The sequence below is a fragment of the Musca autumnalis genome, unplaced genomic scaffold, assembly GCF_047663935.1.
Source record: "Musca autumnalis isolate F117 unplaced genomic scaffold, ASM4766393v1 scaffold_4, whole genome shotgun sequence".
In the NCBI taxonomy this organism is placed as follows: Eukaryota; Metazoa; Arthropoda; class Insecta; order Diptera; family Muscidae; genus Musca; species Musca autumnalis.
This window is the reverse complement of record NW_027411977.1, coordinates 249,326,144-249,343,739: the sequence shown is the minus strand read 5'-3', so window position 1 is coordinate 249,343,739 and position 17,596 is coordinate 249,326,144. Positions and strand designations below refer to the sequence as shown.

At 34.1% G+C, this 17,596-nt stretch overlaps 1 protein-coding gene across 16 annotated transcripts; it reads left to right on the top strand.

The window, feature by feature from the left end:
• Nucleotides 1–525: 525 nt before the first annotated feature.
• On the top strand, nt 526–14,553 carry Synd (protein kinase C and casein kinase substrate in neurons protein Synd). Of its 16 annotated transcripts, none has more exons than XR_012412948.1 (12): nt 893–1,068; nt 1,393–1,560; nt 7,321–7,427; nt 7,562–7,671; nt 9,706–10,043; nt 12,507–12,733; nt 12,812–12,932; nt 12,995–13,105; nt 13,181–13,332; nt 13,452–13,612; nt 13,679–13,976; nt 14,042–14,442. XR_012412948.1 is itself a non-coding variant. In XM_073987380.1 (12 exons), exons 4-12 carry the CDS (start codon nt 7,324–7,326, stop codon nt 13,789–13,791), a joined length of 1,437 nt encoding a protein of 478 aa, XP_073843481.1. In that variant the 5' UTR covers nt 894–1,068; nt 1,333–1,560; nt 6,749–6,821; nt 7,321–7,323; the 3' UTR covers nt 13,792–14,553. The 16 variants fall into 16 exon arrangements, 12 of the variants coding, with proteins under 12 accessions (XP_073843472.1, XP_073843483.1, XP_073843479.1 ...); XR_012412946.1 differs by having other exon boundaries at nt 1,356–1,560; XM_073987380.1 differs by adding an exon at nt 6,749–6,821 and having other exon boundaries at nt 894–1,068; nt 1,333–1,560; nt 13,679–14,553.
• Nucleotides 14,554–17,596: the final 3,043 nt, after the last annotated feature.

Genomic DNA, 17,596 nt, shown 5'->3' with positions numbered 1-17,596 from the left:
CATAATATAACTGTTTTGGGACAACGCGTGTCCCAACGTGCCGGTTTTACCATTTTGTAGTTTGTGGTGACTATTTTTTTTTATTTATTTTATTTAATCTTTTCCGCCAACTTCTTCTTCTTGTTTATCAAATCAGCTGACTTCTTGCAAGTGTTGGCAAATTGCTGTTCGATTTACTGAGGTTACTGAGAGCTTGCTGAGTACTTGCAAGTACTTTTCACTTGCGAAGACCTATGAGTTGATGTAACACCTTATTCCACCATGGTACGGAATATTAGCTCTGTTCCTTTACGTACAAGAATCTTCAAGTTTTACCACTTTTTACTCGAAAAGCGTTCCTTTACTTCTGACACCATACACTTCATATGGGAGCAGTTTACAACTTTTGCTACTTTTGCCGGTTTTACCACTTTCAACAGTAAAGGAACAGACCAATTAATTCGTGATTGAAGCTGCATATTTTCACGCCATGCGTCGCAGCCATACGCTCCGATTTAAGTAAATTTAAATTTGACAAATACCTTTGGGTGGCGATGTGAAATACTTGACAGTTCAGTATTATAGGCAGCACTGGCAACATACATAAATTCCAACGCAAACGGACGGCAAAGAGAGGGAATATAATTGCAATTTTTGTGTTTAAATAAATTTAGGAGAAGGAAGGTTTGTTCCAACAACAATTAATTAATTGAAACGCAACCCGCAATTAATCAATTCAACAAGTTGTGTGCATTTTAAAAGATTTGTATACTATTTACTAAAAATATTGTGGTGATTTAGTCGGTTCAATTTTTTGCGATTGTATGAAGCGTATATGTGGTGTTTCTTTGCTGTGAGAGATTTTCACTTTTCTCGCTGCTTTTTTCATAGAACAAATTTTGTGTTTTGTTTTAGTCGTGTTTTATTGTTTTTGCTTGACGTTGACAACGACGGAATTTTGTGAGAATATTTTTTTTTCTACATTTCGATTATTTTAGACTACGTTTCGCCGACCAACCCATAGTCATTTTTCAATATTGCTAACGTCGGAAGAAGAAAGTCCAAAACAAGCATAAGTGTAGATAAAACGTAAGGCAGAAAAGGAGAAAAAATTAAAAGTTTTGAAAAGTCCAAACGTGGAAAAGTTAAAAAATAAAACACAAATCAATTGATTATATTCGTTATATTCGACGGTGTGCGGTTGCTGGTCAGTGAAACGCATAATCGATCTGTGATGTTGTAGTTGTTGTCGGTCTCTGTCGTCGTTGTCGCTATATTGTGTGGAAAAACTAAACTAACTAAACTTGTTTGCTGTAACGAAAAAAACTAGACTTGTTGTTTTTACAACTTCAGCCAAACATTTTGATTTCTTTCAGCCCAAAAACAAATTTTTTGTTTGTTTTTATTGGACAGACATCATCATCATCTCTTCGATTGTTATTTTAATTTGTGTGTCAACGACAACGACATACTCTACGTTTACTCTACTATTAAGCACGACTTGATTTGAATTCAAATACCGTCTCAATTGCTTAAAATAATAACATAACACTCTACCCAGCAGTTCCAGCAGTAAATTATGTAAGTGTACATTCCATTCCGAACTGAAGGACGGCTAATGGGCGTATGCGGGTGGGCTGGGAAGCAGGAGGCAGACGGTATTGTGAAGAGATTATCAAATTCTAAACTCTTGAAGAATTTGTTAGCGGCGCCAATCGCATTTCGCATATACTTTGTTTAAATAAAAGATATCGTATCTTCAAGATAGCCCCAGCCAGCTGACGATGATTAGTAATGCCGACTACCTACCGATAAAATATAGAGTTTGTGGTGCAAGCTATTCACTCTCAGCTCTGGTGCTGTGCTATTTGTCATTGTAAAATTAATTAAATTCCATAGAGTAGGACCGCAGTCTCTGATAACAGCCATTAACAATTCTATATCATTTTTAATTGAAGATTATTTCAAGTGGGTATGTGGAGAGATATGGCCCCAAAACGTAGAGAATATTTGTAGAATGAAAGATGGAGAGAGAGTTTTTTCAATTGATATGCCTAAACGTACGTTTAACGATCACCTTGATTTGTCAATTTTGGTAAGGTGAATGAATATTAGCTAATAAAAATTCACTGGAAAAAGTCTAGTCATCTTCATTGGGGTAGGCACATAGAAAAATAACCGAACTCTTGAGTGTGGTCTATTCATAAATAGATGGGGAAGAGTACGTACAATGATCTAGGCATATTTTGATTTGAGAGATATATAAAAAGGACAATGACAACTTCATCCAGACTTATACCCCGGTTACACTTAACCGGATTAACCCAGTGGGTTTGGGTTTCAAATGTCAATTCCTTACCGCAAAAGTCAAATAAATCCTCATGCAGTGGGTTAACCCCAAAAAGCTCTAGTGTAACCGCGGTATTATCAGAGTTTTTAGCTACAAAATGTGAATGCAGACTATGTACAATATTTGGAACAATATTGCTAAAAAATAAGTAAACTTTTCCACAGATAGTGTTTTTCATGCAGATTCCAACGATATATAACATTTGTTACGGATATAAGTATATATTTCCCTAGATATAGCCCTCGAAAATTATGCAAATACCCCAACTTATAACTTAAACAGAAATAATATTTCTCCTTAAACTAGAATTTCGAATGCATAGCCGGTCTTCTAAGACTTTATCCTGTGGACAGATGGCAAACTTGGCAACGTAAGATTTCCGTTTAACTAAAATCTCAAAACTCTAGCCGAGTTTTAATTTTAAGACTTCTCCTATTAGCAGATGCCAAACTTCGCTACGCACTGGAATCTCTATTACAAAGGCCGATTTCTCCCGTGATTTAAGACTATCTCCAAAGAGTGATAGCAAACTTGGCACACATTAAGTTTTATTTTACGAAGCAATATGAAAAGCACTCTCTGTGGTTAATTTTTCTGCGAGTTGTTGCTAAAGGAGGGATTTTTTGTACATTCAAGGCCCATTACTACATGAAGTATGCACTTCCCCCAGACAAAAAACATTTCAAGGAAATCGCGAGGTCGCGCCTGAACCGACCTTGAGCCCAAATTTTTCTTATAAATTGTAATATTTTCTCAATAGCAGGACTTCTGCGTGGAAAGAAAGCTACTCGTTTCGAATTTGGAAACTATAACATCCTATATCTCGGAAAGTATGGACTTCGCACATATTGTTGTATTCAGGATACCTATCTGTGGTAAAAATGTCAAAAGAGCCGGAAGTTCGCCTGTCCGTCTTACGCGGCTAAAAGAGAGATAAGCCAGATTTTCGTTAAAGGCGCGGTAATGTTTAGCAAAATGATGAATCTCTTCATCTATAAGAGATGAGCCGTATAAGGACTATAAGCCCTATCTATTTGAAGCCCTAGGTGGAGTCTAAACCGCACTTAAGCCCAAAATGTTGCTACATGTACATTAGGCCGGCCAAAAAAACGACAAACAATTTTTTGGAAGACCTACCAAATATTTTTTTATTTGAATTTTTTTGGCGATCGGTTAACGTTAAGTCGGCCACCAGAGCCATATTTGTTTCCGCAGTAATTTATATGTGACCAAAGTTGAATTTTCATAAAAAAATCTCTAAAAAAACTATACCAGTTCATTATTGGGGCTAAACAACGATTTCTATAGAATTGCATGATGACCGATTAATGATAACCCGTGCCCTTGACCGATCTTTACTTCTATAGTGTACTTTGTACGGGGGCCAAAGTCGAATTTTCAGTAAATCACTCAACAGGCCACAATTATTTTTTTTAATGCACACCGTTGCAAAATCTACCTAAAGCATCCGTTTTATACCTGCTGGGTATTTTGAGTGTATTCTGTGTTACAAATGCGAAACATCGACGTATTGGAATAAAGTACATCGCATTAATTCTGTATCACTGCTATACGGAATAGGATGCTTAAGACATTTGCATCAGCAACAGATGAAGAGAAATCAACTGAAAGAATATAGTTAAAAAAGCATATTTCGAATTACGAGTTGTGTAGTAAAAATGCTTAAACTAACCAAGCACACTCTCTTAAATACTGCATGCAAATACTTATTGTACAAGTAGCTGCATTCATTTTCAGGAGATTTTTGTTCTATACTTTGAGTATTGAAGACGCCGCCTCTGATCGATTCTCGCATTATAGCAAGTTTCATACTGAATTAAAAAGTGACCTTTTTAAAACAAATATAGTCAATAAATAATTTTGCTACCACGGTGGTGTTGTTAGCCAGCCCGCATTGCAGCACCTGATTGTCTAGATTCAATGGGATGTTCGTGGGAATTGTTGTTTTACAGAAATATGTGCTGACTAATTTGTGTATAAATAAATTTTGTATTCTTGACTTTTCGAAATATGGCATATTTTAAGAAATCCTTCGATATTGAGAGCAATGTTGTCTCATGGAATTTATTAGCTAAATTGTTGATACAAAAAATAACATTAGTGCTCTAATAAAATGATACCGATTAGATTTCATACATAATATAGATTTCTTAACTATTATACATCGTAAAATACACTCTAACAGAGAGAAAAATGTTTACTAAAACGAGCATTGTTATTATAAATGAAAAGCAAAACATTTATTTCGTATAAGTTTTGTCTTTGAATTAACGCTATAATATTGTGCAATAAACAATGTGAGACTAAAAGTCCGGCTGGCACCTTCTATTGCTGCTGGAACATGGAAGTATATACCTACTATGTACAAAGTTTTAATTTAAATTATATGAAACATGTTTTATCTACTGTCTGGATTCGTGTTTACCTAGTTAAATTGTCCTTGTTCAGTAACAAAAAACTTATTTTTATTGAATAGGTATAATGGCTAAAAAGGTAAACTATACAAAATTTCAATAAATCAGTAACCAAGGAATCCCAATGATTCATATGCCAACTAATGCTTGTGGATTAAGGGGGACCCCCAGTCATTTTTAATGAATTTTTTCCAAGAAAACTATGAAACGTTTTTAGAAGGTGTTCGCTTGATATGAAAGAGCAGATCTTAATCTACTTTTTAATTGTTGCCTACTCTAATATTGCTAATATTGCCACAAAACAATCGACCGTCTAGCAAATCCTGTTTTATACCCTCAGCCTTTAGGCTAGAAGGGTATATACACTTTGATACGAAAAATGTCTGTCTGGCTTGTGCGCACGATAACTCTCGAACAGTTCAACCGATTCGAACCAAATTTTGGGTATCGTAATATTTTGTCCAAACTTAGTTTAAGTTCGAAGATGGACCATATCGGTCCACTCCTTCTGGTACCTCCCCCACAAAGGTTCAAAATGTTTCTGTAAAATGGTCTGAACTATAACTCTCGAAGGGAGCAATCGATTTGTTTAAAACTTTGCACATCGTATTATTCCTTCCAGATATAGATCTGGTTCGAATATGAATTATATCTGTCTACTCCTTCGGGTACCTCCCACACAAAATTCGGATAAAGTGAAGTTTAAGGGCTCCTCTCGGAAGGTTTTGCAATTTTTTCAGTAAGTTTTCCTTGCGGAAGTCCATACTTCCTGAGATATTGGCCTAAAAGCTCCAAGACACCTTGACGGCACCAACCAAAATAGCAAATCCGCAAGATAATCCTCGCAGGGAATTTCTGATTGGTGCAGGCTCTGCACATTGTATTATTTCATCCAGTCATGTATCAGGTTGGAATATGGATTGTATCGGTCCACTCCTTCGAGTACCTCCCACACAAAATTCGAATAAAGTGGAGTTTAGGAGCTCCTCTCGCATCGTTTTGACTCTTTTTCAGTAGATTGTTGGAGCGGAGTAAGTCAATACTTCCTAAGATAATGGCCCAAAAGCTTCAAAACCCTGTCGGAATTTGTGCAAGATAACTCTAAAACTTTTTCAAAAATTTCTTTCAAACTTATTTTAACATTATTTAATATTTTGAGTCCTTTATGAGGAAGTTTGGTTTCCAAAAATGTTTGGTATATGTCAATGATTTGGTATAAGCCCACGTTACGGTACCTACAGATTTTAAAGCAAACTCGTGATATAATATCAATATATTTTATATACGGCATAATTATTGTGTTTGGTTTCGTTTTTTTTTCTTGGTCAGTGGCTGAGGGTATTTCTCCGTCAGCACAGCTGACTGATACGTACTTACTTGTTATATACTTTTGTATGCTTTAGAACATAAAGATATAACCTTCACAGATCGATGTTTTAAAAAATATGAGGTTTTACAAAAATTTGTAAACCAAAAAGACAAAATTTAAATTCTTGTCTTAAAAAGGTCAATTACATTTTTAAAAATTAAATCAATCGATGAAGGACTAGTTTTTGATGTCCTTGATAAGGCCAATTCGAGAAAATTCGTTTTAAGTTTCTCTGCTACATACAAATTCCAACACTTATATTTCAGGGCGCCACCGTGGTGCAATGGTTAGCACGTCCGCCTTGCACTCAGAAGGTCTGCGGTTCGAATCCCAGGCCAAGCAACATCAAATTTTCAACGGTGGCAAAATTCCCTCTCAGTAATGCTGGCGAAATTTCCTGAGTATTTAAGCCATGAAAAACTTCTCTACAAGTGGTGTCGTAAGACACGCCGTTCGGACTCGGCAATAAAAAGTAGGTCCCATATCATTGAGCCAATATGAATCGGCGTGCACTCATTGATATGAGAGAAGTCTCCCTTGTCCCATCTGGGATGTTTGTGGAACAATTATATTATTATATATTTCAGTGAATTTTGTTCAGATCTTCTTCTTTAGAAGTGGAGGTAACCCATGAAAGCATATATACGCACATCTTGGAATAGACAAGGCGAGAGTGTTTCCATATAAAGTGAGTGAATGGAGCCCGATTCTATTTTTAGCTCATTGAAATTGACTTATACGACACCACTTATGGAGAAGATATTCATAGCCGAATAAATCAGAAAATGTGACTAGCATTTTGCAAAGCGATTTGCCAAGACCAAAAATCGGATGCTCCGGTCAGGAATTGAACCACAAACCTTCTGTGTATAAAGCGGGAATGCCTACGAATGACTGCAGCACAGAAAGCACAAAAAGAATGCTCAAACTTAAAGAAATAACAAATAACTTTCAAAATCGTAAATGGCAAAATTTGCATGCTCCTGATTTCTGTCTTTGCAAATTAGTCTTAACTTGCTTAAAACTGAAAGTAAATAACTAGAAAGCACCACCATTTGACCCCCAATAGAAATGAGTCACACACACTTTAACCATACTAGACGATTAAAAATAAAACAAATTTTTAGCCCTGAGTAATGAACTTCGTTTAATTCATTTTGTTTTCATTTACTTTTATCCACTTTTAGAAAATGTCGCACCACAGCGATGATCAATTATTAGAAGCTGGCAGTGAATCGTTTTGGGAGCCTGGCAACTACAAACGAACAACCAAACGTATAGAGGATGGTTACAAGTGAGTAAAACAATTACAGATATGTACGAGTCTAAGCAGAATAGCTTGATTCTTTTGTCACTTTCAACTTCACACCTATTGATTTGATGTTGTTTTGTTTTTTTTTTTCTTTTGTAAATTTCATGTAAATTTAGGCTGTGCAATGACTTACAAACACTTATACAGGAAAGAGCCGATATAGAAAAATCATATGCCAAAAGTTTGCGTGCATGGTCTAAAAAATGGGCTGAATTAATAGAAAAAGGTAAACAAAAACACGAAAACATTATTGACAGAACCAACAAACACTCCCAATTACTTTTAGTTATCGTTCTATTTGTGGACGACAACCATTGTTTGGCAAAAGAATTTATATCTGTTCGAATTTTTTGCTACCACCATCATTTACTATTTTAAAATTTACTGACCACATTCATGTGATAAGCCATTACGAATATTTCCTTAGCTGATACAGCAGCGAGTTGGCTTTGGTATGAGTGAAATCAAAGTTTCTTATAGAATTGGGCAGTATACCTCATAAACACGTTGTTGTAGTTTGTTATTGTTTTGTTAGCAGCAACTTTCGTCACCATCATCATCATCGTTATCAGTTTCGTCTTCTTCTTGTTGTGTTAACTTGCTAAACTTGAAGACGAAGAAGTAACAACAAAAACAACAACGTGGAGAAGTTTGCCATTGACTAAGATATGCTTGTTTCCCCTCGTATTATACCAACTAGTAGACTACTAGACATTCTGAGTGTTTAGTTAGGCCCATTCTTGTATTGTTATGACTTTTCTCAATCGATTGGAATTTTTGGCACATTTTCGGACACGTTTTTTCTTCGTCTACCATTCCATATCATCGAACTTTTCTTAAAAAAAATTGTTAATGAATGCAGAGGATGGCAAAAAAATATTTTAATGTTTTCCAGTTACAAGAGAGTTGACACAAACTTTAACCGTTGAGCAATTTTTCTTTAATGTAACCTATAGATTAAAACATTTTCGACAAAACAAGATTAACTGAATAACGCAATAGGATTAATAATACTTAATATTTGTATTTAAAAATTCGTAAATTTGTAATGTTTTAAAATAGCTATAACTGCTGATATAGAATGATCCTTATAATATGTAGTAACATAGTAATGTTACAATATGTAGTAAATACATATTTTCGATACTAACCAGGTTTATACGAATATTAAAATATATTTCAGAGTCAGGTACATTAATATATTCGATATTTGCAAACCAGCACCCCTCCTTTTTATGGAATGTGTTTAATGAGCATACACAAAAAATTTGTTGTTGTATTAATACCTTTACGTACAATTTTGATGTTATCATTTAGTGTTTATTAATAAATTTGTGATTGCAACTCATAAATATTTGTGTACATTTGTCGATATTCAAAGCCAGGCATCATTAATGTTACGTCATACTAAATACTGTAAATAGTCAACAGACACACTTGCTTCGAAGACGACAAAAGTAAAGACAAATGTACAAAACAAAAGACAAATGTACAAAAAAAAAACGGCCGCAATGAATGCATAATAACTAGCCAGTAATAGGTACTGAATGATGAAAATAGCAACCGTAATAATACTGCTGCTGAACGAACATACAAACAAATTCCCACCACGGCAGCACTACAACGATTTTAAAATAAACAACAACAAAATATTAGTAATCTTGGTATATTTTTTCTTTTTTGTTTAACCTTACCACCCACCCCCAATAGGTGGACCGAATATCTTAAATCTTGAAGACGAGTTCCCCATGCCGCCTTCAGAGAATCTCAATTGATCAATAAGCATTGGAAGCAACAGCTCGAAATATATTGGTGGTGACAGGTATTATTTGACCGGGTGTGTGGTAGGGCTTAGGTGGTAGTACGCTTAAATGACAACATTAACGAAAGCTTTATTATGGCGTATTGTGTATGTCACTAATGCAAGGAAAAAGTAGGGGCGGTGGTTTGTTCTCCTTTTGTTATCATCTGCTTTATTTTTGTTGTACTTTGCTTTACATGTACATGGATGGTGGTATTTACACGGAAAAGGTTTCAAAAATCAATGACACCCAGATAGAATATTAGAAAGTACAAACGTCCTACCCTCGCTCTCCTCTCAAGTGATACCGTGGCGTGGCTTTTGCCGTTAGGGAATTAAGGTTTTCTATTGTTCTATTTAGGGAAAAACATCAAGACTACACAATATTGACGTTGACAATGCAATGCATCATCATGTCGCTTATGAATTGTTTACATTATGTTTCTTCCATAACTATAGGACCAGAATATGGCACAACAGAGGCTGCCTGGAAAGGCGTTTTAACAGAGTCAGAGCGTATATCCGATGTTCACATGAAGATCAAGGAGAATTTGTGTAGTGATGTAAGCAGCCAAATTAAAGCATGGCAAAAAGACAACTATCACCATACGTTGATGCAGATCAAGGAACGCAAAGATATGGAGGATCTATTCAAGAAGGCCCAAAAAACATGGGCAAAATTATTAGCGAAAGTAGAAAAGGCAAAATCGGAATATCATGCTGCTTGTAAAACAGAAAAAAGTGCCACAAATCAAGAACGCAATGCCACCGCCGATAGCTCACTGTCGCCTGATCAGGTATGTGTAAACCCTAATGGATTTTATCTTACGCGTTTATTCTTATCTTAAGAAAATGATACGACAAAGTATTAGAGAGTGCTTATCTGTCATAGGGTACGATTTGGTGTGAAGGTCGCCACACAGATAAGCAAAAACTTTAAAATGTTTTGTAAAAAAGAACAGAGATAGATGATTTCTATAGTTAAGTTAATATAAGATGAGAAAGTTTAGCTTAAATGGCAAAAATATCTGAGGATAATAGAAGCAAAAGAAAAAGGAGGAATATGAAAAGATTTGAAATTTCGTAGAAGATACAGATGAAATTTGTTTGAGAGAAAATTTAAATTTTATTCAAATTTTTTCAATAAAAATCAATGTATGTGTTCCCCTACACAAAACTTTGCAAATTTATAAGGGAAATTAGTAGATAGTACAGTTTCTGGAGGAGACCATGTGATATATAGGATTTTCATATCATATTTGAATTAGTTTCACAAATATTAGTGAAGTATCCCTTATGCTATGCGCTGGTATTTCTTAGAAAATATTTTAGTTAAACGCTATTATTCCAAAGGAGCAGGTTTTATCTTGGATCGTCCGTATATAACATAGAAAGTATAGGTCCACGATTCATGTGATGTGTATGTAATATGTTAATTTTCTATACCGATAAACTACCCGAAATTTTTATTTTTTCACATTCATTTTACATTATGTTTTAGACTTCTTTTAAGATATGCCTCATAAATTGAAGGCTTTCATCAGTTTCGACAATCATTGGAAATATGTACATTAGGGTTATAACTTTTTTACAATTTTTGCATATATCAAAAATACCACCGCATAGCCAGCCGCGTAGAGCATGAAAAACTATTATGAAATACGGTGTCATTTTTCCCCTATCGCGAAAAAGTTTCCGCACCAAATGCATTGAAGTTCAGTAATGCATTATTTATTTTTATTTGTTATAATAACATATACGCTTTTCGTAATAATTTATTAATAGTTTTAATCTAATTTAAAATCGATATCAAACCATTCTGGACAAATTTGTTATGAAATCGCGATATTCCAGAGCATTTAATGCACCTTTGACAATATTGAATTTTTTTGTTTTTCTTTATAAAGTCGCGAATTTTATGTTTATATATATTATACCTATCGGACAACAGAATATGTAGTCATTTGCAACGAAATAGCGAAATTTACAGACTGTTTTTAAGGGCTTTGCCTGTGAGAATCGTATTTGTTTTCTATATTTATTCAAACAAAGAAAATTAAAATGTTTAAATAGAAAAAATATCAAAGGCGCTTTAGTAATCGCAGTCGGTGCGGAAACTTTTTTCACCGAATCAAACTAAAACACGCTTTTTCGTTATCAGGACAATATTCCGCACATGGTACTGGCGTGGTATTTTTTTGGTTTTAGCCCTGATGTACATATCGCTCATTTACTCAAAGAGTGGCATTTGTAATTCGAATTATTTTAATTGTAATTCGAAAATTCTATTTGTAATTCGTAACATTTCATTTGTAGTTCGAGAATTCCATTTGTAATTCTAATTATTCCGTTTGTAATTCGAATTATTCCACTTGTAATTCGAATTATTCCATCTGTAATTCGAATTATTCCATTTGTAATTCGAATTATTCCACTTGAAATTCGTATTATTTCATTTGTAATTCGAATTATTCTATTTGAAATTCGAATTATTCCATTTGTAATTCGAATTACAAATGAAATAATTCGAATTACAAATGAAATAATTCGAATTACAAATGGAATAATGCGAATTTCAAATGGAATAATTCGAATTTCAAATGGAATAATTCGAATTACAAATGGAATAATTCGAATTACAAATGGAATAATTCGAATTACAAAAGGAATAATTCGAATTACAAATGGAATATTACGAATTACAAATGGAATGTTACGAATTACAAATAGAATTCTCGAATTACAAATGAAATATTACGAATTACAACTAAAATGTTTCGAATTACATCTGAAAAAGTTGTACGTATAGAGAAGTTGGTAGTATAGTTTACCAATTTTCAAAATTTCCGAAAAAGAAAACTTCTCTGTCAAACTGTGAACTCTGTGGAACTGTAGGACAATTCTCTTTTCAGTTCAATGCTACCTAGTTTTATCTCCGAATATGAAATGCCTTTGTATCATAGGAAGATACTAATTATAGAGAAGTTTTTTATTTGTAGACTTCAAATACAATTTACCGATTTATGGTATTTTGAAGATTATTGAAATTTTGCCATACGAGACGAAAAATATTTCACATTTCGGACTTTTTAGGTAAAAGGAAAAATAGTTTTTATAGATCCAGTATCCTTTTGAATATTAAAAAAGCTCGGTCCATATCTATTTTTTTTATTTTTACTTACAACAATATTTACAGCTCAACTTGAAAGAGAATTAATTCAAATATTCACTTTCAATCACACAAATTTGTTCTTTTTTAGGTGAAAAAAATGCACGACCGAGTTCAAAAGACTAAAGATCAGGTTCAGAAGTGCCGAGAAAAATATGAACAGGCTATTGCTGAGATAACAAAATACAATTCCGTGTATATAGAAGATATGACATCTGTGTTCGAAAAGTGCCAAGCAATGGAGAAGACTCGACTGGAGTTCTTTAAGGAAGTGCTATTCAATTTGCACGCTGTCTTAGATCTAACCAAGGTACCCAGGTAAGTGTTATCGATAGCTCGCCTCAGTAGATTTGTTTTCACCATAATAACAATAATATCTGGTCACATTTTACACAGCTTACCACAAATCTATGAAGAATTCTACCACACAATTAACAATGCGGATCATCAGAAAGATTTGAAATGGTGGTCAAATAATCATGGTGTCAACATGGCTATGAACTGGCCTGCCTTTGTAGTAAGTATTCTAATAGAGTTTGGTAAAATAGAGAATAGTATATAACATACGTCTCCTTGCAGGAATATACCGAGGAATTCCGAGATATAGCAAAGGGTAGTAAATCAAAGGAAGCCTTACCAGCAGCACCAATTACATTGATCAATCAAAGGCCGGTTAATGAAGATTTACATGTAAGTACACGCAGCATCATTAATGATCGTATCCATTGTAATTATTTATTAATAATAATTACTTTAATAATTTAGGAATATTCGGGCACATCTAGTTTGAAAAAATCCAATAATTCATCAACTTTGAAATCATCGGGCAAACCAGATTCTTCCTCTACAGCTACCTCGCCCACAACAGCAACGGCAGCTACCAATAAAACAACACATACTCGCAATTCGAGCGTAACGTAAGTATTATTGAAATTAATTACAACATCAGCCAGCGAGCGACATATCATTTACAAAACGAACGTTTTTTACTTTGGCTTTTGTCATCCACTTGCAATCGATGATCACAACACATCAGTAATGGCAAGTCGAATTCAACCGATGCCAATCCCTTCGAAGAGGAAGAAGAGTGGGATGAAGGTGACAACGTTTTGGTTGATAATGGTGAACCTGGAGTTCCAGTTAAAGCCCTTTATGACTATGATGGCGCTGAAAGCGACGAATTAACGTTCAAGCAAGGTAGGCACAAAAAACTCATCGGAAACCTACTTGTTTGGGAATTAATTTTTTACATCTATCCTACAGGTGATGTGTTTGAAAAACTAGAGGATGAAGATGAACAAGGTTGGTGTAAGGGACGTATGAATGGTCGCGTTGGTCTGTATCCTGCAAACTATGTTGAAGTTGTTCATACGTAAATCGTTGTACGATTTTCAAATCAACTGTGTTGATCCACCACCTTCTAAACTTATTACTACACTTTATTCATGCTAAAACAGAAAAGGAAACAACCATAAAAACGAACAACAATAAGAAGCAACCGAAGCTTTTGTAGCATTTATTAAGTATTAAACATCGCCCTCAATCCTGACCTAAAGACAACGTAATCCAACAATTTTTCATTGAAATCTTCACCTACAGACATTAACAAATAACTTTTTCTACCAGGAAACCACAGGCATCATGAAAATTAAAACAGGAAAATCAAAACAATTCGGGACGACATCAGTTTTTAGCACTTCTATATCTTATTTTCAATGTTAAGTCTTCTTACGAATAAGTTCAGTTATGTAATGAAAAAAAAAAAACCAAATGAATTTGTTTAGGGAAATTAAACGAAATGATTGTTTTCATTTTTTTGGAAGTGAGTTTTTAAAACCCACTAAATTTAATGACAATTTGGAAAAGAGATAAAGTAAAATGTAATATCCTTTATAAGCTAGAAAAAAAAACAACTACAACACAACCACAAACCAACAAAGGAAGCAAGCAATATTTAGTATAAAAAAACGGAGCGGAGAACCGCTCCAACTTTTTGTAGTGAAACTTTCTCAAAAACAACAAAGAAATTTGAAAAGTGAAAACCCCTACTCCGTTTTACATGTTTTACTAGTGAGTATTTGTAATTTATTTAACTTATATATACACATTAAAATAATAAAACATTATGATTATTATAATATTGAATTATTATATTAACAAAAAATATATACAATAATAAAACAACAACAAAACACACAAATCAGGCAAAATTTGCATACAACCACAAAATCATAATGTTGACAATTCTTATTTTCATTGACAAGAAGGTAAGGTGGAACATTTCCAGCTACAAATTTCCTTTGCCGACAGTTTGGTTTTTTTAATTGTAAGTTTCTTTTAATACAAGGGAATTTTCGGAACTTCTTAGCCCATATCTCGGGAAGTACATACATTTCCGGATTTCCTATTGGAATCTGTCCGGTTGAGAAAAAATACTCAATTAGGTGAAACAAGTCGAGTTTACGCACTACGCGAACAAAATGTAAATTATTCTTAAAAAGCCGGCCTTCGGCCGGGTATTTAAAACTTTCTGCTATAGACAGGGCACGGGAACAAAATATTTCTTCAATTGTAAATTTTTCATTTTCGAGGCTGAGCTTAGTAAGGATGCCCAAATTATTACGAATGTAGACGAACGAATAAAAATTAGTTCCAAAAACAGAATGATTAACTACTTATAATAAATTCAAGGACTAAAAAAAGTAAATCACACCCAACATGCCGGAAACCAATATATATGAAAGGAAACGGGTGAATGCAGGATACCCAATGTTTCACTTCCGCGAACGGTCTTCTATTACACAGGGAATACCGAACTTGATTTCACACACACGGAAGAAATAATTTTAAGGCCCCGGCACATACGGCGCGTTGAGCGTCGCGTTGCAACAACCACATGAAAACTAGTATACCTGATAATCTTCATGAAATCAAAGCGGAGAAAACTAATGGGCAAAATACATACGGTCCGTTGTGCGACGCGTTGCGCGTTGAAAACAACAACCACATGAAAAATGTGTAAGTGAGGCCAAGTTTGTTCTTGCAGTTTTCATGTGGTTTTTGTAACGCAACGCTCAACGCACCGTATGTGCCGGGGCCATTACAAACAAGGCAAAATTTCAAATAAGGTATATGGATGAATTACAACAACTAACAAATTTACAAAAACAACATTGTTGTTATTGAAGATTAATTGCCAAAGAAAATATTGAATAATAGGGTCGTTCCAAAAAACATTTTAAAAATCCTCCAAAATATAGCAAATTTGAATCAAAATGTAAATATAAAGCATTCAGAACTGTCATAGGTAATTTTTATTACACGTTTAGGATGAAAAGCAGTATTTTGGTAGCAAATTTCGAAGTTTCACACACCACACACCAGCTGATTGAATATGAAAAGTCAAATCCCTTTATAAAAAAAATTATTTTTGTTGTAATTTCCCCAACAACATAAAGAAAGTTTTGACATAACATATTCAAAATTTTACGATGCCACTACCTGGGTAATTGTGCCATGAAATTTACAAAAAAAAAGTAAGAATACAGATGATTGTCACTTGTACTAAATGTACCTTGCTTAGTCCGTGTTTAGACACACAAATTTCTCGGGAAAGTAAATTGAGTTTTTTGGGAGAGAGCGGAGAGGAAAGAGCTCCTCAATACTCTTTCCTACCCCCTATTGCCTAAAAACTGAATTTACTTTCCCGATAAATTTGTGTGTCTAAACACGGGCTTTCAAACCATGGTACAATAATACAGGTAGCATTATCATGCCAGCTGATGGTAACCAAAGACATAAATACAACAAGATAAGACATTTGTTTTGCTATCATTCTTCAGTGAATGGCTTTTGAATTTAACATAATAGCTGTGTCTGGTTACCCTAAAATTTGTAACAATTTGTACCAATTGTTGCTGGAAGTCGTCTGTTAACACAAAAAACCAGCAAAAGAGAGCAATTCGAGAGAGACATTTTGACAGTTCTTTCACTGAGAGCTTGCAAATTCTTGCTGGACAAATTTCTTCTAGCAAGCACTTGCAAGCACTTCTTCTTCCTGAAAACAATCAATCAGCCGTTTTTAGTTTTTTGTTGATTTATGTTTGTGAACATTAAAAACAATTTAATTGTGAAAATAACATAGTCTAATTGTATTGTTTTATGGAGAACACATTTGTAAAGTGGAAAAATACTTTTTTGTTTCATTTTCTTTTTTATTTTTAATAAAATACAACGTGTTTGCTTCCTTTGTTGGCGGACAAATTGTTCTGTTTTGGCAAGTCAGCTGATTGCTTGCTGGTTTTTGCTGGGAAGGTGTCTGTTTACTTTTTATAATTTTCTAGCACAAGAGAATAAAAACCTCTTACTCTCTGAGAAAGTTCTTGCTGGACAATTCTTGCTGGGAAAGTAACCAGACAGACTTAATGTTATATCACGATATGGTGATATAACATTTTTTTCTTTTATACATTTTTACGTATTTAACCGAATTTATCGATCCAATTCACATAGACTTATTCTTGAATAGATCCTTGAATTCATAAATTTCGTTTCTGATACCATTACATGAAATGTTCCCCTTGGTTGCGATTTTGAATTAACTGCAACCTGTTAAGGGTAATGTTTCTATACAAAGTTTCGTAAACATTTTTTTGTTGCATGCATTTTGTCATGTCTTAGTTGTATTTATGTCTTTGTGGTAACATAAGGGGTGTCTTTTTACTTACTAAATGTTGCTGAAACATTTTTCTCAGGAACTTTTCCTTTACACAACTGTCAAAATCTGCAACATTAGTAATAATTATTACTAATTATCACGTAAAAAGACACAGCTATAATGTGTCAATTGCATTGAATTGATGTCAAATTTTGACATCTTAGCCCTGTTCCTTTACGTTCAAGAATCTTCAAGTTTTACAACTTTTTACTCGAAAAGCGTTCCTTTACTTCAGACACAATACAATTCATATGGGAGCAGTTTTCAACTTTTACTACTTTTGCCGGTTTTACCATTTCCAGAAGTAAAGGAACAGACCACTTATGTTGCCAACAATTGCCGATGCGGCTACCTGTGTATTTGTACCATGTTACAAACATGCATGGTACAATAAGGAAGGTAGTTCGAAAAAAACTATGGAAAATCACAAAACCTACACGTATGCCCGCCTCCTTTCAAAATTG